We start from the raw sequence: 24393 nt of genomic DNA on the forward strand, positions 1-24393 counted from the left end.
TTCAACTAGATCTGTCTGTTTTTTATTACATAAACTTTTTGAGACCGAAAAGATGAAAAGAGGTTTTAGAGCAGAGGCCTCTTAAAACTTCTGTCTCTGAGCTGTAAATCTTAAACTCCCAGTCCAATTTCCAGAGGTCAGCGGTCAAACCATTGAAATAAAACACGTTGGAAAACTTAAATCTGCAAAGAGATCACACAAAAGCCAAATAAAATGCACAAAGGAGGCACACAAAGCTAAATAAAACTTCGCATATCAGATAATTGAGTCTCAATGGAATGCGGAGGCAGATAGATAGAAGCAGAGGAAATAGCTCTTTTTCTTTTACGGACCTCTCAATGGATACAAAAAAAGTGCCTAAAATGAGAGATTGGCTTCATAGTATTTCTCAGAGTCTGTTTGGAGGGTTTAATATTTCATGTTTTGGGCAGTTAAAAATGTAGATGGGATTAGACTTTAGGCAACTGATAGACCTACTAGCTAAAGCACCATCTGCTGAGGCCTCCTGCCGCAGTGTGAATCACACTCATCAATAATTAGCCCTCTGCCTGTAACTACAATCTGCAACATCAATAATCAAACCCATCATCCACCAAACCATTGAGATTAAGATGTTTACAGCACTCATGTCATGTGTTTGTACTCATCGAGAAAGTCAGATTATAATTTCTCATGCTGGACACCAGCAGAACATACCGAGGTACCCTGACTCTGGAGACCAGGCCTGATTTTAAATGTGCCTGGCAATCAGAACACGAAATGGATCCTCGTGTGTTCAATGACTTCTCTTTATTAGGTAATCGGAATATAAATAATTAAAATGCACACATTAAGGGAAAAATCCCCAAACGCCTCCTCGGGAAATGGAAGACAGCTATAGGGTTTATCTTGAAGGCCCATTTAAATTGAGGGCAAATTTATTAGTAAGTACAAACATTTGTTTTAGGATGAATTACTGTCTCCAAGCAACATGTTTAAAGATTTAATCCAGCAGATCGTGAAGGTGCCCCCGCGCCCTGCTCCGTCTGCTGGGTCCGGTGGGCGGATCGCGCCGCCCCCCGGGGGCGGATCGGAGCGGTCGGCTCCACGCGACGGTGACGGCCCTGGAATGTGCGCGCGCCCTCATTTCTCTGTGCTCTCGCGGCGCCAGGGTGCGCGCGCAGCCCGCGACAGGTCTGGAAGTGGAAGAAAGAGGCAGGACAACGCCGCTGGAGCTGGGAGAACGATGGCGCTGAGCGGAAAGAAGGGCCAAGTTTCATAGGGCGAAGTCGAGCTGTTGGGCGACAATTCGGTGCGGAAGACAATGGAGCGCCTCGGAGGTGAGGCTCTTACAAAGTTGTGCACTTTTCTGCGCCTCTGTGTGCGCAGACAGCGCTGTTTTTTCTTTTTACCGGATCGTACTTGAAATGCCACAATGAGTCGCAAAGACAGAGAGTCCAACGTCGGCGGTGTGGTAAAGTTCAGGTCCTGAATGCTAAACTATGCTTTTGTCTTTTTATGTGTCGTAGAATGTCTTCAACAGCGAGGCTTTATTCGCTACGCACAACGAGCAGTCGAAGTTAAATTACTTGCATATTTGCTCTAAAGCTAGCCAACGCCACTATGGCAGTCTTTCGGAACTTGAGCCAAACTTTTAACCATATAAAGTTAAAGTGGTTTCATGTTTTAACATCCTGGCAGCTTTTGATTGTAGTCCAATTTGATTCATGCTTAGGATGATCTTAATATCTATTAACTTGTTTGAAATGCTTACATCACTCACCCTGAACCTTGTTTGAACGTCTCTTTCTTTCTTTTTTTTTTTTTTTTTTTTTAGATAACGTCTGCGTGAGTGTTTAGTTTTCACAACACTTCGAAGAAGCCTAATCGAGCTCATGCGTAAAACCGATTATTGCTGACGAACTATCTGCGCCAGTCTCTCCGACCGTTCTTCTAATTGGACTACGTTTGTAAACAAAAATGATCAAAGCAGAAAGCAAGGGAGGAGAGAGGAACCTGAGGAGCGCGTCCCCTCACAGGAATGCCTACAAGACTGATTTCCATGCCATTAAGTGCTCCTTTGACGGGCAAAAATCCGAGGGTGCTACCAAAGCCTATGCAAATGGGTCCAATGACACCCGGGAGGATTCGAGGGGAAGGCCTTTTGGTACCAGAGTGAACAAGATAAAGAACATATTCTTACAGATGGATGGTCAGCAACAGGATTGCCAGGAAATTAAAGTGGCTACCAAGTGTGATGCACCTCAAGTGTCTCCGACAAAAGTGCAATTCCCAGTAAACACGCACAGAGGTAACTTCAACAGTACCGCGAGCCCGGAATCACAAAACTTAGATAAAACACCCAAAGGGGAAGATGCAGAGATTGACAAAGTGGCTTTGGCAGAGAAGTTTTCTGTGACCAGAAAACTCTTTGAAAGAGGCATCAAAGAGCAGCCTGCCACTGAAAAACAGTCTTCAAACAGAGTAGTTACTCGTTTGTCCCTCGGAAGTGCTTCTGATGAGGGGAAAAGCACAAGAAGGGTGTCCGGCTCGTCTGAAACCACTCTAGCTTCAGAGCCAACGCCAACAGCAGCTGAAAGTCGACTGGGTGAAAAGGCTGATGGGGAGAAGAGAAATGCCACCAAAGCGTCGCTAAATGCAGGACCAATGTCTAAAAGGCTGGGGAACTATATGCCAGATAATGAATCGGAAGACACCAGCACGGCAGCTACGAAAGGAGAAATGGTGTCTGCAACACAACCTAGTAGCACAGAACGTTTACTGCCTACCTCTCCAACAAGGGAAAGCCTTCATAAAACATCTCCTCCTTTCATGGAAGCCACTAATTCATCACTATTGACCAATGCCACTAATAAAAATATATCCCAGAAAGCCTGTGCCGTCAACAAACCTTCAGGTTTAGGACCTAAACCGTCTTCACCAGTTTATAGTGCAGCGGGTAAATCTGCTCCGCCGGCAACCGAGGCTTCGAACAAATCTGCCTCGCCAGAGAACACCAGCCCGGTTAGTCATGGCTCCAAGCGCTCCGCGTCGTCCGGTGATGGATTGAGTATGTCTGCCGGTGGGGACGAAGGAAAGCTGTACTCTTCACCCTCGAAGGATGGTAAACAGCCTCTTCCTCTCCAGAGCACCAACATGGGGAATTATCCTGACAGGTCCAAAAGTAATGATGGCACAATACTGGAGTCTAAAAGGGCCAAGCAACCTAGCCAGGAGTCACCGGTGGTCCCCAAGGGGGTGGGCATGGTTCGTGCAGAACTGGTCGTGGTTAAGAATGAGTCCTCGGAGAGCGAAGAGAATGAGGATGAAAACATTAACGGTGGTGTTTTTGAAACTCCTATCAATGTAAAAAGAACCGTTCAATCAGAAAAACTGAACTCTGGTGCTGGACATGATGCCGTAAAAGAGGCCCAAAGAATGGCAGACGCTGCAGGTGAAGGTAACCTTCTGGACGACATGGAGCACATCATACTGAACAGGGAGAAAAGGGAAGACGTTTCAGATGGTGGCAGACGTCTCGAGGACGATGAGGACATGGGAGAGGAGGAGGGTGAGCTTGAAGAACATGTGGACCAGAGCATCTTGGATAGAGCCTCACCAGTAGTGTATGGTATTGAGAATGCAGCATTTGTGGATGACAAGGATGTAGACCAGGTCCTCAGGGAAGAGGAGGAGGAGGAAGAGGAAGATCAATTATATAGGGAAAATGACATCTGCTATGAGCTACCTGGTCTTTCAGATGAGGAGGAGCCTCCCAAAAAGAGGAAAATCAAGTTCTCCACAGACCCAATCATAGTAAGTCCAAGTTATTTTTATATCTGAACTTCTGCAGCTCACTTTAAAATAGCTCTGCTCATACTTGTTCAGCAAAATCGTGTAACTCGGCTGTTTCCCTGCAGACAAAGGACAAATTAGTGGGGTCTGAGAATGAGCGCTTCAGCTGACGTCACAGTCGCTGCTCTGTGTCATCAACCAGACCAGAGTTCTGAAAGTGCCCTGCAGTTTTCAGCCCATTAGCAGAAAGATAAGCCACGATAGAGAGAAGAATATTGGCATTGTGAAGTGACATTTTTATTTGCAGTAATTTAGAAATACTGATGAGATTTCGCAGAAGCCCACGACTTCAGAAACAAGGCATCGTTCTAATAGATAAACAAGGCATCGTTCTAATAGATAAACAAGGCATCGTTCTAATAGATAAACAAGGCATCGTTCTAATAGATAAACAAGGCATCGTTCTAATAGATAAACAAGGCATCGTTCTAATAGATAACGTCAAACAGAAGCCAGTACAGTATTAGCCTGATTTAATGGCATCATATTTCTTCCACATTTGGTGCAACTAACATCTGTCTATGCGTCAGGCACAAACATTACCTTCTTCTAACATGACGTATTTTTTTAAATGAAAGCAAATAGGAATAGATTTTGTTGGATTGGTTGACGTTACATCACAATCTCTTCTTTGCTTCTTTGCTATTTTCACCAGAATCACATATAAAAAATATTGTATAACCACAGAAAACAACTTTTGTACCAAGGTTGAATAACTTTGTAATTGTAGATGAATAACATTATAGTTGAGTTTTAGCATTCTATTAGCATTTGTAGCACTGAGTAAATATTGCCAGTTATTTGTCATTTCCAGACTGCTAGTTGCTCCATTTGTGAGGGGTGTGGTGGAAGTGGGAGTGATATCTGCTATCATATGTTCCACCACAACAGCTGAACAACATATTTGCTAAAGCCTGGAAAATTCTAAACTATAGTACATTCCATATAGTCTGATGAGAGCTCACTGTTTTTCCAGGCCTCAGAATGCCTTGTTATTTCATGGTGTGAATGTCCCCCAATCCCAGTCATCCTGGCAGGGGGTCCTGGGAGAGGGGACTAGGAACTGACCTGGAGTGAGGGGACAGAAACATTGTGTGTACTCCACCCAAAATAGGACCACGACATGGATAAATAGAGCTCAATTTCTCCTCAAGTAACTTCATGTAAAAATATGTTTGTTGATGAACTTGTATAAACGTACTAACTGATGTTGCAGTAATTACATTATTGTTGCCTTTACTAAAATTATGAACATTTCTTGAACCAGCACAATAACTGGTCAGTCACCAAAGTTTTTCATGTGTTTTTTTTTTTCTTACTTGAACAAGTGGTGAGCATTTATCAATCCTTGAGGAAAAGATGCTATTTTGTTTTGTTCACACATTTTAATGTTGCCTGATGGGTTGATTTTGGCTCTGGGGCCGGTTAGCTTGCTGCTTTAATGCTGAATGGTGCCTAATAAAGTGGCGACGTCCTGGCACGGGTCAGTGTTGGCTCTGTTCTTGTCATGTCGTGAAAGAGACAAACTCAGCAGGTCTAGCTGACACCTGCAGCAGCAGCTATCATGGAGCTGTGCAGCCCAGTGGGAAGTGTGTGTCCTGACCCGTAGAAACATCCTGGATCAATCCTACTTTTTTCTCTTGGGTTTTCTTTGAATTCCCATAGTTAATAGACGCAGAAGTTTTTGATACTTTCCAAAAACTTCAACCGATCCTTAAATAGGTTTAGTCCAGTTTTTATAAAAAATGAATTAAAGGTTTGCACACAGTGGATAAAAGGTGGAATAAGAGATGGCGTGCTTGGATTAAAATCATGAGGTCAAGCTCAAATGGCATTCCAGTTCAGTCACACACATGGCTAAACCTTTCTACCTGTGGCTGATTAACAAAAGCCAGGTCGCTCTTATTCTCCACAGTCTGCAGCTTAGAGCTGGTGCTGGGATTCCCTGAGCAATGGTTAACTGGGAAGGAGGAAGTGGTTTGTGTGTCTTGTTCACAAAAGGATTAAATTCCTATGTAACCCAAGCTATCATGTAGGAGATCACAAAGGCTTTCCTGGTGAAGTAGATCACTTTCCTCAGAACTGACTAACATAGAGGCAGTTAGCAAGACTGAACTTGGAGTTTATACAGTTTAAATCTGTTAACCCGGTGTTGAAGCGTTATCTCTATACTTTAACTAATACACAGGGCAATTAATGTTTGCATCTGCATTACAAATAGTCCAGATGTTATGTAAAGGATTGTTCTGTATAAATCTGATATGCTATTCACCGTATAGCCTGTTTTGTTGCTGCCTGCACGCAGCATTTGCAAGCCTTTCATAACCCAGGCTTTCATAGACAGATTCACCGTCAGCCAAGTCTTATTCAGTGATTTTCTGTACTAGGTGTGTTATCTGCTGGAGAACAAAGAGTGGAGGTATTTTCGGGGCAGTTGCGTAAGATCTATAGAGACTCTGTTGTGTGCGGTGTTGTGTATGACGGCATCAAAGCGCTCGTGGTCAGAACCATGACAAAAGATGTCTGAAATGAGGCTTTGCTGTTGCTGCCTTGCTCAACCTCTGCAGGAGTCTAGCAACAGAACACCGTCCTTCCTGCAAACACACAGGTAGGGTTAAGAATTGGTTAGAGCGTGGTAAATTACTGCCCACTTGTGCTAAATACAGCTTTATTCTGTAAGCATTGTTGATTATGTGCATAAATATCAGTTTTGCTGCCTTCCGGCTGTAAAACACCTTTATGTCTGTAACCAGTTTCCTTTCAGTTTTCAGGAAAAGCAGGATGCACCGCCGTAAATGTAGAGTTGGCTAAGCGAGTCTAGACGCTGAAGCCAGAGGCTTTGTGGTTCTTTGTTAGTGAGAGTAATCCTGTATTTCCATTCAGGTTCAGCCGCTGTACATTCAAACAGAAGCGTAATATTTAACACAACTTATAGCCAGACAGTCTGAATATGCTGACAACTCATTTATGGCTGTAGTCATTGCAGTTGGAGCCTTTGGCGTCCGCGCTGCCCCGGATCTGTTCATCGTACGTACACGTTTCATGTGTTTTACAGTATCTGCAGTCATTACAGCTTTATTTTGATTTATTTAGCAGAGGATATGTTACTAGGCATCCACACTCCCGACTCTTTAAACTTTTAGGAGCTTTCCAAAAGACACGAGGATTAAAAGGCAGGATGTGTTGTTGAGATTCATCCAGCTACTTCCAGCCAAATGTCGAAAAATCAGGACTTTTATAGGGTAATTTGGTTTGGCATGCTTCGTGCATCAACTTATAATACAGCTCAGTAAATCAAAGAAAGAAATTAATAAATCTCTGATCTCTGTGGGAACATTTCCATCATTCTTTTACATGAATTACAGTCTTTCTTTTCCAATGTTGGTGCGGCAGAGGTCCACTCTTAAACCCCTTGCTGCCAGGATAAAACAAAACAAGTGGTGATTTGAGTTATTTCTCCAGCCTGTTAGCTTCGAGTTAAGTGCTGGAAAGTGAACAGTCTTATGAAGTTTGTGTGTATTATTGGAATGTGGGGCTCTGTTCCCCTCGCGTTAGATTCCTGTGTAATGACTTAAATGTGTCGCTTCTTTTTCACCTCATAGAAGCCAAAGCTGATTTTGCAGGAGATGAAACATTAAGGCTAAAGCCTACAGCAGGACAGAATTCTCTCCTTTCTCTGTTTAATGGAATTAGGGCGAATCCAGAAGGCTATAGTGCATATTTTGGCTGTGGCAGAATCAGCCAACCAAGAACATGGTGTTATTCTTTCCATTTCCTTAACGAGATGAGTTGTCCAGAAAATTGAGTCTGACTACACTCCACCCTTATTCAGGCTGACAGGACCTCCCCTTGTAGAGTTTGTCTTCACTCAGGCCACCTGGGACGGGGTTGACAAACTGGGGCAGAATACTAATCCGGTATTCTCACTGGGGCACATTAAACACAAGATTTATGAACCCAGAGATGAATTGTTATGTAATATGATTGCAGATAAACAACCCTTTTACATTTGCAGTAGAACAATTATTTTATTATAAATTTAATTACATCCACTGATTTCTGCCGTAGATTATGGTGTATTGGTTAATGGGTACATGCAGCATCTTTGCCAGCCCCACCCCATTCACTCAGACAGTGTTTATTTTAATTTTTTGTCTTTGTACGTAGCTGCTCATGGTATGAACGCCCTAATCCAGCGGTCTCTCATTTCTCACTGGCAAGACATTTCCTTGGTTTGCTTTTCCACGCAGCTGCTGATTCATTTCCCACATTGGTATTCTGTTGCGGAGCGGGGGATGAAGGAGGGGTTCAGTTTGGGTGCAGATACTCGTGCACATGTAGCGAGTCGTTGTCAAGGACGGATGAGAGGCCGGCACTTACTACAGACCGGGAGAAAGTGGAGCTGCAAGCGCGGGTTTAATGACAGTCTAGTGCCCCACAACAGCAAAGCAGCGGCAGAATGTTAGCGTTGTGCAAAGAATTAAATACTGTTTCCCAAAACATGGAAGCCCATGGCAACCGGAAATTCAGACCTGGTGGCAATCCAAAGTGTTATGAGGAGTAACTGGCTTATTACAAGTATTCCTCGACAACAAGATGCCACTCATGATTGGCAGAAATAGTGTTTGTAGTGCAGGACATGGTTGCAGCTCTGAAATGAAGAGATTCTGTTTTCTAAAGTATTAGAAAGGAGTGATTGAAAAGCAGACGTCCTGCTGGGGCCCCATGAATAGCATTCTTCTCTGTAGCAGAAAATTACAGCGGTGTGTATAATCGTCAACAGGAGTGTAATCACTCATTTTTCTAAAGGGAGGTTAGAGAAGAGAGGCAGATTTAGAGCGTTCCCATCGAGCACATGTGTCTATGATGACTACTTGATTCTTCGTGGATAAATGTGTGTCAAAGCCAGCAGGATACTGTACAGCAGAAGTATTCGGGAGTGATTCTCTTTGAATGCGGAGCTCTGTTACTCATCCTGGGAGCTTTTTATCTGCACAGATTTGGGTGCCATCCAAACACTATATAAACAGGAGTAGATGTAAAGACAGTGGGAATGTTTGTGAATGAGTGTGCATGTCTAGACATGCAAGATCTTGGTTTAAATTTGGCTAATCGGCATAATGCTAAATCAGTCATGTAATCCCCAAAAGTTCATTTATTTTTTGCAAATCATTTGGAATGTATGTATAAATATACTTGCAGAACGGACCCTGGCAGATTCAGGCAAATTCTTGAAAAGGAAGAGGGATAAAGTAATCTCCCATTCATTTTCCATTCATTCAAATATAAAATAAAGTAGAATTGTGTCTCTGTGTTCACACGTGGTGCTCGCATTCGTATTGCTGATGCCACCAATATCGTTCCTACTCCACCCAAATTAACATGACGACCAATGTTATTGACCCATGTAAGGTCCATCCCTTTAATCAGACATGAGCTCCCAGGTGGTGCCTGTGTGCATGAACCAGTCAACCCGGGGGCCTGGTTTTAATCTAATGGCCACTCTTTCCCCAGTCAGTCCCTAGTGATTTAGAAGAGTTCCCAGAACTATACTGTAAAGTTTCTGTGGCTACAGCAAATATACAGGTGACAGGAAGTCTGCTTTTAAAATGCAGATTTGACTTTGTTGCTTCCACATTGGCTTCAGAAATGTAACAACTGCTACTTTCCCTGTCCAACTGTCACATCTTGGGAATTTCTTGTTATTTTTAAGGGATTTCTTCAGAGGTGAAACAAAGGTGTGCGACACAAGAATGAACTGATAAGATTTAGATGATTCAAGATTTAATTGGGTGGGTGAAGAATCTTAATAGTAATGACAATAAGAATAACCTGTAATGAATCAGTCTGTTTTAGTTTAATGAGAGAACACGTGTAAACGAGCAGTGTAGACAAGGAAGGGGAGGCAGATTTTGGTCCTGGATCGTGTGGCTTCGGGGCAGGTAAAATAATGAACAGTTATTGAGACAATGAGCCTGCTGAGGCATTAAAGGCTTAAAGTTAGCCACCGATGCTTAGTCTAACCAAAAAGATACTTGGCCAGCAAAGTTAACAACACAATTTAAGCCTGAGTCTCCAGGCAGAGTTTGGTTTGGCATGTGTGAAGAAGGTGTTTCTTGTTTGTCTTCTCATAGCACTCATGCCGCATTCTCATGCCGCCTTCTCATGCCGCCTTCTCAGGCTGCCTTTTCATGCTGCCTTCTCATGCTGCCTTCTCATGCTGCCTTCTCAGGCTGCCTTCTCAGGCTGCCTTCTCATGCCGCCTTCTCATGCCGCCTTCTCATGCCGCATTCTCATGCCGCCTTCTCAGGCCGCCTTCTCATGCCGCCTTCTCAGGCCGCCTTCTCATGCTGCCTTCTCATGCTGCCTTCTCATGCCTTTAGTGTTAAATGTGCTGATGGTAGCTCTGCAAGATTAATTCTCAAGTCGCTAAGCCAATCAGTTCTGTCCAGGGATCAGGTTTTCAGAAATTTGGTTGAGCTTAGCTGTGTTGTTGATCCATCACCATGGTAAATAACCCTAAACTTCTTTTCCTGGAGTTGTTTTTATTAAACAGTTTTACTTTTGCCCACTAGTCTGGATATTATTGTATCACTTTAACCAATTTTGTGTTTTATAGGGAAGGAGGTAGCGCAATTCAATTTTATACCCCGAGTTAAGTTTAATATTTATTAATCTGGTGATATATTAGGATCTTTCAGACTGCAGCTACATCATTAAGGCAATAATCATGTTTACATAGTATTTATATTTGTACTCTGTGTGTATGTTATTGGCATTTATTATTTTGTCGACATTCCCTGAAACGAAGGTGTTATTTTACGGTGTTGGTGTGAACACTTGTCACTTTCTGCTGCCCGGCTCTCCCCAGCTGTGCCCTACTTTCGACACTGTTTATGTTCTGTTTAATGCCAGACCCCGGCGGCAGCCCCTGTGGTTGGACGTGTTCTGTAACTTGCAGAGTTTGCTTAAATACTCAGCAATTTTGGAAGGTTTGATCATCATGAAGAGCAGGAGTTTGATCAAAAGCATTCAAATATCTGTACACGGGATCCACAAGGGTTGAGAATACAGTGGGACCTCTACTTACGAACGTCTCTAGCGGAATTTTCAGGTTACGAAGCGTCTCAACGGGAAAATATTTCCTCGTTATGAAAGAAATTTCAGGATACGAAGGTCAAAAATACGCTACTGCTGCTACTCGCAGCTCGCGGAGTTTAGCGAACGCAAACTTGCTTGTAGCTGCTCTGCCATTGGCTATCACCTAGCATCTTCCTGTAATCCCATTGGCTAGGAGGGACGTCAATCTGTACAAGTTTGTGTGTATCCTAGCGTCGCCTTCGTTTAACTTTTATTTATTGTGGGTGTTCGAATGTTTGTCCATTAGATGGCGGTGTTACCACAAGTGTTAACGTTCGTTGCTAGTAATGACGGCTAATGTAAGATTAGCCTGTAATAAAGTTCATTTTGTTCCTGGAGAAGCCTTGCACTGAATTCCTACATTTATTGTGCGGTAATCTAATTGTAACATGTATTTGTTACATGTTTTGATGCATTTTTATGATTTATAAAAAAAATTATGTCCGAATTTTTGGGGGCTTGGAACGGATTAGGGCATTTACATGGAAAACACGTCTCTACTTACGTAATTTTCAGGTTATGAAACAACTTCCGGAACCAATTAATTTCGTAAGTAGAGGTCCCACTGTACAGGGTTTGTCCTCACCGACTGAGAACCCCAGCTTCAGAAGATTAATAGAGGAGATTGGTAGATTCAATTATTGTTTAAAAAAAAAAAAAAAAGCTTTTCTGCAGCTGTTGTGGAGTGTCACAGTAGTCCCCATAAATCCTGTGAGTCTTTCTTTGTTCCTTGTGTTTATTTCTTACATGGAAATGTTGCCCAATATTTGCCTGCCATGGTGATAAATATGTTGACATCTGTGGAGGTCCTCTACCATCAGTGATACTGGTGATCGTTTTCCTTCTAAGGGCAAAGACAGTGGTCCTAAAACTGTGCCTTTGATCACCACAGGTCTTCAGCACCTTCTCCAATGAAGAATATGATCGGCGCAATGATGACGTGGATCCAGTTTCAGCATCTGCAGAATATGAGTTGGAGAAGAGAGTTGAGAAGATGGATGTCTTCCCTGTTGAGATTGAAAAAGGTGACATTAGCACTCCTGTTGCTAGTGGAATATATTCACACTTAAGTGCAAAATTTACAACCCGACAAGGATAAAACGGTTTACTTTGCAGCTTTTTCGTGACGTGAGATGAATGTTGGATAGACTTTTTTAGATAGACTTGATTATAAAGGACGGTGTGAGTGCCTTTAAAGGATATATTGTATGGGTTTTCAGTAAGGGTATAAGCTTGTAATTTTGCTGTTTTTTCTAATGAGCATTTTAAACAGGCACCTTCTCTTCCTACAGGAGATAATGGACTTGGCATTAGTATAATAGGAATGGGTGTGGGAGCTGATCAGGGTCTGGAGAAACTGGGCATTTTTGTAAAAACTATAACAGAGGGAGGAGCTGCTGAGCATGATGGCCGGTGAGTTTACATTCAAGAATCTTTTTATGCTCAGCCCAATACTGCCTTTGATAAATGTGGATCTTTATACTGGTTGCACAGTTGTAACATTTGGTACCTTTTCTCCACTTTTACCATAGTGTGCAACTAAAGCACCGTGCCAGTCTTATAATTATTACCATTTTTGTGTTTATTTTACACAGTAATTATATAGGTAATGTGTAAACAATTGGTTCCTGGTGGTTTAGGACTTTGCCTGACATTTATGTAAATCAAAGTTTTTATGTCGGTGTCATGTCAACAGATACCGACAGGTTTGTACTTTAGCGTGCACTTCAACAGTTTTTAACTTTGCATGCAGGGAATGCCTCGTTCCCCCAGGGCCCAGTTACATATGGACCCAAACGTCCATCTGCTGAATAAAGAAAATAACTACATCTGTTTCCAGGAATTTTTACATTAGTTTCATTAACTGCTTCTGGTTTAGGCTACTGTTTGCCTTTACTATGGTGCTGAAGCCTGTGTTTGAATCCATATGGATGTCTACTTGTCCTCGTTATCTCCAGCATACAAGTGAATGACCAGATTGTGGAGGTGGATGGTATCAGCCTGGTGGGTGTCACTCAGCTGTTTGCTGCTACAGTGCTGAAGAACACCAAGGGCACAGTGGGGTCAGTCTAAAGTCCCTTTTGCATTTTACTGAGCCATTAAAAGCTGCAGTCAAGAGATTCTCTTTTAAAACACAGTGTCTCATTTATCCTATTTCTTTTAGTCAGAAAAATTCACAAACAAGTCACTGATTTATCAAATAAAGATAAATAATCCAAACACTATCGTGAAATGGACCGATGTTTCTTCATACATTTAAAGAGACTGCACTGGAATTTAACATACTGCATTCTAAACCAAATATCTAGATTCTTGATTGGACGAGAGAGGCCAGGGACTCAGAGCGAGGTTGCCCGTCTCATAAGTGAGACGCTTGAGCAGGAGAAAAAACAGCAGCAGCGACAGCAACACCTTGATGACCACTATGAGCACTCGACAGAGGAGGTGAGTCATCTTAATGCCATGTTCAGGTCAGCAAATGAAATATACAGATTTTAAGAGACAATCTTCAAAGTTCCCAATTTTAAAATCAGTTCTAGTTTGTGAACCATTCATTTAAAATAAGCACAAACGACTGCTAAAAGCCCCTTTGTCGATTCCAGTGCAATCCCAGTCATTTTTACTGGAATTAGTCACAGGATGAGTAAGTCATGCATCACCATTCTGCTGTGGGTGTTTATTCGATCACTGTCTGCCCTCTGGAGTTGTGAAATGTTTGTTTTCTGAAGTACAGGCAGCCATTTTCATAAAAAAAAGAGCTATGTAGACATTACTGTAAGAGGAAAAGTCTGGAGGCGGCAGCAGATTTGTCTTTATGCAGTGTTTTTCATCTCTGTAGCTGGTGATAAGTCTTCTTTACAAATGAACATTTCTCTCTCGCAGTACTGTAACCAAACTCAAGCTTCCCTGAAGTTGCCCACCCGTGTTTGCTTATGATGTTGCAATTTTATGATGTTCTTTGCAGGCTGTAGTTAACTGCTCCCCAGGGAGTGTTGTTGACACACGCTGAGCACGTTCTTGAAGCAGGAGGGTGTGTTCATTTTGGCAATATAATACAACATGTAGTGTCCTATTCAGGATGAGCGGTATGAGGAGGAAGACGGAGCAGAGGAGGAAATTCTGGGCTCCAACTTTTCTCCAGGGCGGAACACAGAAGTGTTTGACCTGCCTGATGTCGAAGCTTTGTTCATGCCAACCAACATGGACAGCTCTCAGATGGCCTTTAAATTTAAGGAGGTATTTTTGTCACCAACCATTTTAGACATATGTGATTTACAATGAAAATCAGACTCTTTGTTTTGATTAATCTCAAGCGCAGTAATAATACGTTTTCATTGTTTTGTCTTAGCTGCAGCTTAAGCACAATGTGGCCACTGCTGAAATAAATCAGCTACAGGAGAAGGTATGAGTTGTACTGAATATGTATGAAGTGAACAATTTTAACGTCATGAAACATGAAATTTCAAGTTTATGTTGTTTAATACAGCTGAAGAACAAAACACCTGTAAGCCAAGTCCAGTATGTGTGAGTTTAGTGCAGGCAGTAATGTGCCACCGTCTCTGTGCAGCTGAGAGTATCTGAGGAGGACAAACTGCTGTGGGAAGCCAGGGAGTCTGCTCTAGAGCAAAAGATCCAGGACAACAGTGAGCAAATCCTGAAGTTGGAGAGCTACTGGATGGAGGCCCAGGAACTGTGCAAGAGTGTGAATGAGCAGTTAGCGGAGACTCAGGCCCAGCACGAGACACTGGACAAGAAGTATAACAAAGCCAAGAAACTGCTCAAGGACTACCAGCAGAAGTGAGTTGTTGTTCATATCAATAATTAAATATCACATCAACACATTTCAGCTGTAATGCTGTTATGATCAGGAATACTTGGATAGAAATTCTTCATACAGTGTATTAAAATATGCTGAATAACTTTAGGATTAACTGATAAGCCTTTAGTTGTCAGTGGTCAAGGTTGCTGGAGCTGCATGTCTGTTGCATTCTTTAAAAATGTATATGTGAAGAACTTGTTGATGCAATTTTCTTTAAACATGTCAAAAATGTCTCAGGATTTGGGCTACTTTATTTTTGTTCCATCAGTCTAGGCAGTGCGACTGTATACTTCCTTTAATACTAGTTCACCTGCTGTAGATTGCTGGGAATTCACATTTCCTTGTTTTCTCCCCAGAGAGATAGACTTTGTGAAGAAGGAGGAGGAGCTGAAAAAGATTGTAGATGAAAAAGACAAGTGGTACAAGCAGCAACTGGAGAACTTGGAGCACAAAGTAAGGGGAAAATAACATGCATGAACATAAATCAGGCTTGCTAAAGACTAAAGGGAGCATGTCTTGTGTCTGCAGATGTCGTTGTTGGAGTCCAGAGTAACTGCAGAGGTCCAGTCTGGTCAGGACCTACTAGTAGATGAGAAATTAAGTAACCAAGACTCGGTTACGAATGCACAATCCTTTGACTCACTATCTGGTATGAAGGCTTTCGTGTGCACACCTGTGACTCTGATGTAAATGTGACCTGTAAAACAATTATCCTCTCATGTGTAGACCAAGATTGGACCGAGGTGGTCCCCGAAACCGTGCGCTTGGACACCAGTGCTCACAAAGCAAAAGGCCTGTTGGCTCAGAAAGCCAAACGTCAGCCTCCATCACGCACCAAACTGAAGGAGAATCTTGCAGTGACTTCAAGTCCCTCTAAGGTGGGCCAGGAAATGAGTGACCAAACATTCTACAGTAAACCACAGGACTACTTTGAAAGTCAATCAACAGATGTAGTTTTGGGGGTTAATCAATTGTTGACTGAAGTCATTCTAAGCATGGGATGCAACCTTAACATACATTTTGTCTTCAGCGTGCTGAGGTTTTTAACTGATCCTTCTAAAATTTTGTAGAAAAATAATGTTACAAATGTTTATTGCACATGTCCTTCAAATATCAGCCAATTAAATATGAGGAATGGCTGTTATATAAATAGCTACTATCCCATCTTCCTAGTATTGTCTTTACATATTATTCGTTTTGTTCCTGCAGGAACCTGAAGAGGAGGAGGAGCAGGAATCTCCCAGGAGGAGGAGGAGGTCCATCCAAGAGAGCCTTTCCCTCCCTGTGCCCGTTTGCTTTCCTGGAAATGGACAAAAAGATGATCCGGGAGAGAACAGAGATGGATTTCGGGGTAAGGCAGAGCTCTCCAGTAGCCCATCAGCCTCATTGGGAGAAAGTATTGAGAGTAGTGGAAGCCCACTGGTATCTCCAAAAGAGGCTATGTCACCAAATTCCACTTCGGGATTTATGCGTACTGCAAAGAAGAGGGAGTCCAAAGGCAAGGGCAAGGAGGTCAAAGGTCTGTAAGGCACAATATGGCAAATACAGAGCTGATGTTCCTGCAGTGTTACTGATGATTGCTGTTTTATTTCAGAGGAGCCAAATGAGTGCTCACCAGCAGGAAAATCGAAAAGGCGATTTCCAGACTTTGGGTAATGCCACTTTATGTATTGGTCACCGCTGTTTGTGTTTGAGTCATAGCCGTTCTTGCACTAACAGAAATATGGTAACGGTAATCAACAGGGGCCTTAGGAAGTCAGGTGGCAAAGGAAAAAAATACGACAAGGAGGCCATGAGAGCGTCTTTGGACAGCAGGTAATTCAAACGTCTGTGTAACTCTGATTATTTTGAATATTATCGAACATATTTGTGGGTATTGGATTTATTGACAAGGACATTCTTTAACTGTTATGTTGTAGCAGTGTTTTGGAGTTGTCAAGAGACTCCAGTTTCCTTCCAGAGTCCAAAAACATGCACATTAGTTTGATTGGAAGTTCCCAGATGTGAGTGTGAGTGAAAGGTGTGTGTGAAGGACTTCTTACCTGTCCAGAGTGTATTCTGGTCCTGAACAACTACCGTGACCCTGATCAGAAGGTGGATCAATTGTGTGTTTTCTGGTTAAGTGTGTTATTTGCATTGTTAGGGGGTCAGCAGAGTTGCTGGAGGAGTCTGGTGGGAACATCTCTCCAGCCGATTCAATGACATCCATCCCGACTTGCATGCCCTTCTCCTGGTTTGGAGACAAAGACAGGGACAAAGAGAGGGAGCCATCGTCTTCCAGCAGCAGCCTGCCCTACGCTGCCACTGAGACCAGCAGCGAGCAGAGCCAGGACCGCAGGACTAAAGTAGGAATGTTGCTCTGAATTTTACCAAAGAGAAAATATCATTTTTAGTGACACAAACTCAGATATTATTTATTAACACTGCAGAGGTTGGAGAGATTCCCCAGTTTGTCGAGAGCGTAATATTTAATTTCATCATGATTATTTCACAAAAAGCATAAATTAATAAGAAATTATTCCAGGTACCATTACAGCATGCAAAGGTCTCTGTAACTAGATACAAGTGACAGATAAATCGCTTTCAGGATTAAGATTTGGTGGCTTTTCAGGGATAAGAGGATGATTGTTCACGTGCACACAGAGAGAACAGGTTTTGTGCACTGTGGTAGATTTTATCAGTGTTTTTGGAAATGGGTGATCTCACTGAAGCATGTTTCCTTTAAACAGACGAATCTCTCCTGGTCGTCTTTATTCAGTCGTTCATTAGATTTGGTACAGTATATCCATTTCTATCATACCTGTGATTTTTAGAGTGCACCTTAGAGCGGTACTAACAAACAGTCTCGTGATTTTTGTAATATCTCTCCTCCACACAACCTATCAATAATTACCTCTTTATTTCTGGTTGTGGGTGCGTGATAATGTTAGAACAACTGCCCCTAACTTCACCCCTCAGAGGCCAGTGGCTTGTTTGGCTGAATCTAAAACTAGTTCCTCAGCCTTGTTGCACCGGTTAAATCAAGTTTGATGTGACATTTGTGCTTTACTAACTGCTGCTATCTAACGTAGGCAACCTGTTTTTAAGCACAACTGATGATTTTTGCACATAACTGGTGCAACAGGCTGGTGCTGTGGACAGGTATTTAAATCAGATCCTCGTTTGTCTAGAAAAACAAGCCACTGTACAATTGCATTTGTCCCATATGTGGTGTACAAAACCCAATACGTAGAATATATATGGGCTTCCCAGGTGGAACCACCTCTCTCACTAGAAGCATTTGTGTTAGTGGTTGTAGTTTGGTGGTGGACTGGTTTTAGTTTTTCTCACCTTCACCCTTAGTAACCAGGCCAAGCTTTAATCATTGCTCAGTAATAATGGGAGAGGGCACCGCGCTCACCCTGCACACCCGTAGTGTTTGTTTCTCCACTGCTGTTTGGTCATGTGTTGTTTTTGGTAAATGCATTCCTTGTTTCCACTTGTTCCAGAGTTTTTCTTTCATAGATGATTCTAATCCAGCCAGCCCCAGTTCAGACATCTCTGGGTTAGTCGCTGAACCCAATCTGTCTGGGCGCTCACACACTTTAATCTTCTCTTCCTGCGAGGTGAGTGCTCTCCCTTGTTGCGCATTCATCACTAAGGCTGCTGCAGGACGCCCCCATCCCCAGAGCAGCTGAAAAGGGATGTTCTCAAGCATGCTCCTTGAGTCGTCCCCCTTTCCTTGCTGAGATTTTTGAATGCTGAGGATGTAGAAGAAAGATGCATGTGTGTGTTTGTATTTGAAGCTGTTTTGTATGGAAAGACGTCTTGTGGCTTAGCCTTTGTGAATTTAACAGTTTGTACTCTGCCCTTCATTGGAGCAGCGCTTCGTGTCCTTTACAAGCTTTGGCAGACCACAAAGTGACGTTGGCTGCTCTGCTGCTGCTCAGTGGTGTGCCAGTCTGTTTTCCCTCATATTAGAGTGTTTTGGCTGTTTCTGAAACACACACGTACACGCACGCCTGCCCTGTGAGAATGTTGGAATTTTGCTGTCATTGCTCATTTATAGTTGGATAACTTTTACATTGGAATTTGTTTTTGAAAAATGTCCATCTTTCATAAAATGACCAGATATCCACAGATATCTTGAACGTTCTTTGCCCCCTGGTGGCAGACTGCGGTATATTATTCTCCGTTTGTCTGTTTTAAGGCAGTTTGGCCAAATTCCAAGCTTAAATTACTTGTTGGTTTTTGATTGTTTTCTTAGTAAGTATTTTAGTAAGTGTAAATTTTTTGTTTTTTTTTTACTTATTTACTATGGATTTTTATCCTTTATGAATTATGATTGAAACAAATTGTCCCTGAAGTGTTGGAATCTTCTTCAGATTTCCTTTTGAACTCACTGTGTTGTTTGTGTATCTGCAGACATTGGATGATGAACCTGTCGCTTCAGGAAAAGATTATCAGTGGCAGAACCGGCCTGTGTCTGAGTGGACCAATCAGCAGGTCTGTCACTGGCTGATGGGCATGAATATGGACCAGTACACTCAAGAATTCACAGCAAAGGCCGTGGACGGTCAGCAGCTCTTACATCTGGACAGTGACAAGTTAAAGGTGAGCTACTAGTCAAACTGGTCTTCTGCTGGATACATTTAGAAATTCCTCCTAAATCCTTCTCACATTGCTCTTCAGGCCCTCGGCGTTTCGAGCCAGAGTGACCGGTCAACCATCAAGAAGAAGCTGAAGGACCTGCGGAAGGCTCAGGAAAAGCTGGAGAAACAGAGAGAGAAAAAGGAGAAGGAGGGTCGACGCAGCGGCAGACTACCGCTCAGCACCGACTCTGTCTGCTGAGGGACCCCATGAATTCAGGCAATAATCTTTTTATCTATACTTCTGAGGCCAGGACGTTAAAGTCAACAGGCACAAATGCTGAGAACAGGATTGCCACCAATGTATCTAAAATGTTTTAACACGTTCCAGATCCTAATGTTTTAACTTAAACAGTGCGAATGTCGAACAGTGGTGTGGTATGTGACCAAAAAGGAATCTTAACTTTTTCTTTTACCACTAAAAGGTAGACGCTATTAATATAACGTATGTTTCCAGATCTAATGTAGAGCACACATTTACCTATGGAAGTCAAATGTATACTGCTTAATTAGCATTTTATATTTTGCTAGTATAAATTGCCTGTTTCCCCCATAAAGTTATTGTACAGATTAAAGCACTATATTTGTCTTTTAAGCTTCAGTGAATGACAAGGTTTAAATGTATAAAGAAGCCTTATACATGTGCCTATTAACTGCCTTTTTTATGAAATACCATTGTTCATTTTATACTCAGATTTTTTTCTACTAAGTAGAATAGCCAGGCAGCCATTTTTGCCAATGAAAAGCAACAATTGAACGAGTGGTCGAGGTGAATGCTGCTGCTTCGGTGTAGTGCGTGCGGTCTGTGTGCAGCTCAACACGCCCGAGGATGGTGGGCGTGTCTGTGACCAGGACTGACGCAGCATCTGGACGCGTGACTGACTGATTAGTTGCTGGAATCCAACCTGGCGAACTTCTTTCCTCACCACGCCTCCATGCACTGCCCCAGTCAGAACCTTTGGTACACGAACATCAATAAACTAATTTTAACTTAGCGTCTTTTTGCCGTCTGTGTGCGTGAATTCTTTTCACCTGTTACACAGCAAAACGGAACCAGAATTGAATGTTATTATGCATCAGTTACCGGTGACGTGCTGATTGAAGCAATGACTCCTCTTTTTAAAGGGTTTATTAACAACTGCTCTCTGTTCTGGACACAGGAACCTTTTAAAAAATATTATTGCACAAATAGTTCCTTTAAAGTTCCCTGAAGAGGTAAACAAATTGATAGATTTTAATGTTACGTTGTTTTTTAAATATGTCCTAGAGTATAACCATATACTCAAGCTTATGCTGCAGCACACAAAACAGCTTTAGTGCCACCTGGTCAAAAAGGATTTTTCTGTCAGATGTACAATAGCTTATTTGAAATGTGAGTTTTGAAAGCAACTAAAGGTTTAAGCCCATGCAGGCCAGAGCTTCAGGAAACTTTGAAGCATTTAAAGCTAAATAATTCCACTGTGTAATCTAGGATTCCATTAGTAATGTAACTGTTGCTCACCAAGAGTGCAAACTAACAATTCAAGCTCAAAGGGTTAAAAAAAATTAAAATAAAATCACCAGTAACACAAATCGGAGTTCACAGTAAAGGAAACATTACCGGTACTAAAAGCATAAAATCATTAACTTGGCAAGAAAGAATCTGTCTGAAGTCTGTAGGTGTTGCAGAAGGTTCGTTTGTGCCTTCAGTTTGTCCAGCAGAGAGCAGAAATGAGCTCGGGAAATCTCACCTTTTGGTTCTAAAGACCAAATCAAAGATTTGCCTCAGAACCCTCACCAAAGTTACTTCCCAGTGTCACCATTAATTTGGAATTATGGAGGAAACTGTTCCACAAAGAGTATTATCCTGTTGCTAAAGACACAAACGTCCTGCACATTGCTACAGAACGCTGCTGTTTGGGACTAGAAACTGCGAAATGTTGTCATGTCTTTGGGCTCCTTACTGGGAACGCACCAGTCATCGGCCTCATGGATAGTCTTGTAATGTTTCCAGGCGGATTTGTTGTAGACTGGAAGCCTCTCGATTGACTCGGTGGACAGTGCCTGAAATCGGGTGGAATGAAAGTTAAAACCGGGTATAAGATCTCCTTTAACTCCTGAGAGAGGACCCTGTGTCAACAGAAAATCAGTCACCCGGATGTAGATCACTGCATCGGTTCCATGACCCTCCAGGGAGTAGAGCTTCAAGTCGCCCTGAAAGTAGCGCGCGTACAGTCGAGAGATGGGGAGGCCGTATCCGTAGCCAGCCTGGGAAAGCAGGAGGGAGAATTGAGTTTAGGAATCGCTTCCTTTTGCCTTCGAGCCGCGCGCCTGGACCACTGACCAGAGGAGCAGCGCGGGACCCATCCAGGCTGGGCCGGGGAGCTGTGGAGTATGTGTAGGTAAACAACCGGTCGATCTTCCGCAGCGGCACCCCTCCTCCACGATCGCTCACCTGCACAGGGAAAGACGTTACACTGACCACCCAGAGACGATCCTTCAGACTGCCGCGCTACAACTTGGCTCCACCTTCACAGTCAGGTCCTCATTCCCCAGAGCCACCTGCGCGTGGACGGCAGGATACTCCATGGCGTCGCCGTAGAGCTCCATGGTGGCTCGCATGGCATTCTGAAAGGTAAAGGTGAATGTCTGGGCCTGTGGAGTTTGGCTATGAAGAGTTTGAGAGGCAAATCCCACCTTGAAGAGTTCAAACACCATGTGGTACAAATGGGACGGCACGTAGACCACTGTGATGGGCTTTTCCTTTTCTTCAACTGTCAGGACAATCAAACGATTAAAAATCCTCGCCAGCTATAGTTAATCAGGCCGGGCGATATAAATGCATTCATTTTAAATCACCGTTGAATTCCTCCAGCACCAATTCGGGGGAGTTCATGTAGTAGCGGTCGCAGAGGTTTCGAGCATTTTCAAAGGCATCTGCGAGGAGGAACATCAATTTCAGGATGAAGCAAATGAAAACGTCTGTGACGACAGGACGTTTCTAACCTCTGACCACATCGCTGACGCGACAGTGCGGGTCGATACCGCCGATCTGCTTGGGATGCGCTGGGTTCACCTTCCCACCAAAGATGAGAGCTGGAAGGAAACCACAGTGCACGAACCACAAATTCACACAGAAATAGTGAGAAATACTCAATAAAAGCCAGCCATCAGAATCAGATAAAAGGATCTGACACTATCAACAGCTGGGAAAAAATCTCAGTAGTTTGATTAAAGTTATCTGGTTCACTATTTAAGAGCAACAGTGATCAATAATGGACACAAAGAGATGACGATAAAGAGGAGAAGCGACTCACTGTGCTGGTTGAGCAACATCCTGATGGATATCCTGCTCATATAGAAACGATCCAGGAAGTACTGAACGTTCTGGCTGACGACCGGGTCTGTGCCGTATGTCTCTTTGTACTCCACCACTCCCTGAGCCATGGTGGGAATCACATCGTTGTGCCGGTTTCGGATCTTTATGACCGCATTTGTGAAACTAAGCCCAGACACGAGTAAAATGTAAACTCCACAAACAACAGCGAGGATAAAATGGTGGCATTTTAGTTCACTGACTCATGTGTGACTTTCTCATCTTCTGCATTTCTGTCTCTGAACTCCAGGATGTCCTGAAAACTTTGCATGTACCTGCATGTAGAAACAAACCCAGCATTTATTGACACACAGGCGGGAACCGATCGGATAAGGAAAAGAAAAGAAACAGATGCACACCAGCTCTGAACCAAGCGGACAGATGGGGTTCTGAGCAAGTTGTCCGGCAACAGATTGATCTCTTTCATGATGTTGGCCAACCTCACGGGCAACTCCTGTCTGAGGAAGGCGAAGGAGGTTTTCTCACACGCATTTTCTGAACCTGAGGAGCAGAAATTCGAATGGCAAATGTGACAACATACTGGTTTTCTTATTTGTTGAAAATAATCATGCCCGTCGTAGTTACTCCGTTTTGCAACTATGTAGACAGGCTGAAGCAGAATATTGATTCATTGGTAACAGCGTCCCTTTCATATTTGCATAGTGCTGGTGCATTTTCAGTTCAGTCTACCGGGGAACAAAGCTCATGTTACCCCCACCAAACCTCTGCCACCCTGCACGGCTACAGAGGCTTCATTTCACTGGTTCCCAACATCGTATGATTGGAAATTTAAACCTTGACATATCCAGCACAGAGATCTAAAATGTTTTTAGTTCAGTAGTCACAATAATGCACAAGAGAAACGCGTGCATGTTTGCGGGATCATCTTACCGAAATCCAGAAACTGCTTCATTGAAAGAGGTGATGGAGAGAATTTGGAATAATAGTCTATGTCCTTTCCTGCAGAAATGCTGCTCCGGAGAAACCTTAAAATCCTCATAGTGACTTAAGTTTAAAATATATTTTTTCTTCGTTTGATCGCGGACTGTACCAAGCCACAGTTCTGCTTTGCTAATTGTTGTTGTTGTTGTTTATACGAGCTTCCATGCTAAATTACGCAGCTAATGAAACACGTTTCTGAATTTAAAGTTCTGCTATTCAACTGTTTCTATATTCAATGCGCCAATGTAATAAGTTTATCCAAAACGTCAGCTATATCAGCTGCACATATTGCAGTGAGAGAAACTGTAATATCAGGTAGGACCTGGGAATCAGGTAGTTGGCTGTGTTTGCTAATCCAAAGAGTCACAATGCGACCAAGATAGAAATCCTATTTGTCTGTCGAAAAGCAGTCCTCCAAAATGTGACCGTAAAATTACATTATATTGTTGCATGTTATTCAATGATCATACCAGATGTAATTAAAACTATATTTTTATTTTATTTGAGGATAGTGTTCTCGAACTTATACATTTTCGTTGCTTTTAGATATTTACTACCGCTGTAAAACGAGGATGACGGTTTCTCCTCATAATCCTCGTACTCTTTGGACCTAGTCAAAAGGAGTTTTTTCCCCCAATTTTGGCTTTTCAGTCGGATATTCGTACCAATGAAAC

At 42.7% G+C, this 24393-nt stretch overlaps 2 protein-coding genes across 6 annotated transcripts; one reads left to right on the top strand and one right to left on the bottom strand.

Annotated features, from left to right (window-relative positions):
- Window positions 1-1144: 1144 nt before the first annotated feature.
- On the top strand, window positions 1145-20421 carry ppp1r9ala (protein phosphatase 1 regulatory subunit 9A-like A). Of its 5 annotated transcripts, none has more exons than XM_011609680.2 (20): window positions 1145-1319; window positions 1817-3795; window positions 11867-11999; window positions 12267-12387; window positions 12933-13037; window positions 13284-13419; window positions 14041-14211; window positions 14324-14377; window positions 14543-14772; window positions 15151-15247; window positions 15323-15443; window positions 15521-15672; window positions 16004-16313; window positions 16389-16446; window positions 16538-16609; window positions 16938-17139; window positions 17524-17568; window positions 18283-18399; window positions 19199-19387; window positions 19466-20421. In XM_011609680.2, exons 2-20 carry the CDS (start codon window positions 1960-1962, stop codon window positions 19622-19624), a joined length of 4308 nt encoding a protein of 1435 aa, XP_011607982.2. In that variant the 5' UTR covers window positions 1145-1319; window positions 1817-1959; the 3' UTR covers window positions 19625-20421. The 5 variants fall into 5 exon arrangements, with proteins under 5 accessions (XP_011607982.2, XP_011607991.2, XP_011607987.2 ...); XM_011609685.2 differs by having other exon boundaries at window positions 1146-1319; window positions 14053-14211; XM_011609689.2 differs by lacking the exon at window positions 17524-17568 and having other exon boundaries at window positions 19466-19624.
- A 114-nt stretch (window positions 20422-20535) lies between these two features.
- pdk1 (pyruvate dehydrogenase kinase, isozyme 1) lies at window positions 20536-24094 on the bottom strand. The gene is made up of 11 exons (XM_003961838.3): window positions 23669-24094; window positions 23137-23278; window positions 22981-23052; window positions 22719-22903; window positions 22408-22497; window positions 22261-22338; window positions 22099-22175; window positions 21931-22029; window positions 21746-21856; window positions 21556-21669; window positions 20536-21465 (listed from the first exon to the last, which is right to left on the bottom strand). Exons 1-11 carry the CDS (start codon window positions 23775-23777, stop codon window positions 21325-21327), a joined length of 1218 nt encoding a protein of 405 aa, XP_003961887.1. The 5' UTR covers window positions 23778-24094; the 3' UTR covers window positions 20536-21324.
- Between the last annotated feature and the right edge of the window lie 299 nt (window positions 24095-24393).

Source organism: Takifugu rubripes, chromosome 1, assembly GCF_901000725.2.
Source record: "Takifugu rubripes chromosome 1, fTakRub1.2, whole genome shotgun sequence".
Taxonomy (NCBI): Eukaryota; Metazoa; Chordata; class Actinopteri; order Tetraodontiformes; family Tetraodontidae; genus Takifugu; species Takifugu rubripes.

Bases quoted from the DNA above. Each gene is read 5' to 3' on its own strand.
- ppp1r9ala (XM_011609680.2), top strand. From the start codon at position 1,960: ATGATCAAAGCAGAAAGCAAGGGAGGAGAGAGGAACCTGAGGAGCGCG. The intron at 13,420-14,040 runs GTGAGTCATCTT...TACAACATGTAG, and splicing joins ATGAGCACTCGACAGAGGAG to TGTCCTATTCAGGATGAGCG. The intron at 14,212-14,323 runs GTATTTTTGTCA...GTTTTGTCTTAG, and splicing joins TGGCCTTTAAATTTAAGGAG to CTGCAGCTTAAGCACAATGT.
- pdk1 (XM_003961838.3), bottom strand. From the start codon at position 23,777: ATGAGGATTTTAAGGTTTCTCCGGAGCAGCATTTCTGCAGGAAAGGAC. The intron at 23,053-23,136 runs GTGTGCATCTGT...TTCTACATGCAG, and splicing joins GTCCGCTTGGTTCAGAGCTG to GTACATGCAAAGTTTTCAGG. The intron at 22,030-22,098 runs GTGGGATTTGCC...TTTACCTTTCAG, and splicing joins TGGTGTTTGAACTCTTCAAG to AATGCCATGCGAGCCACCAT.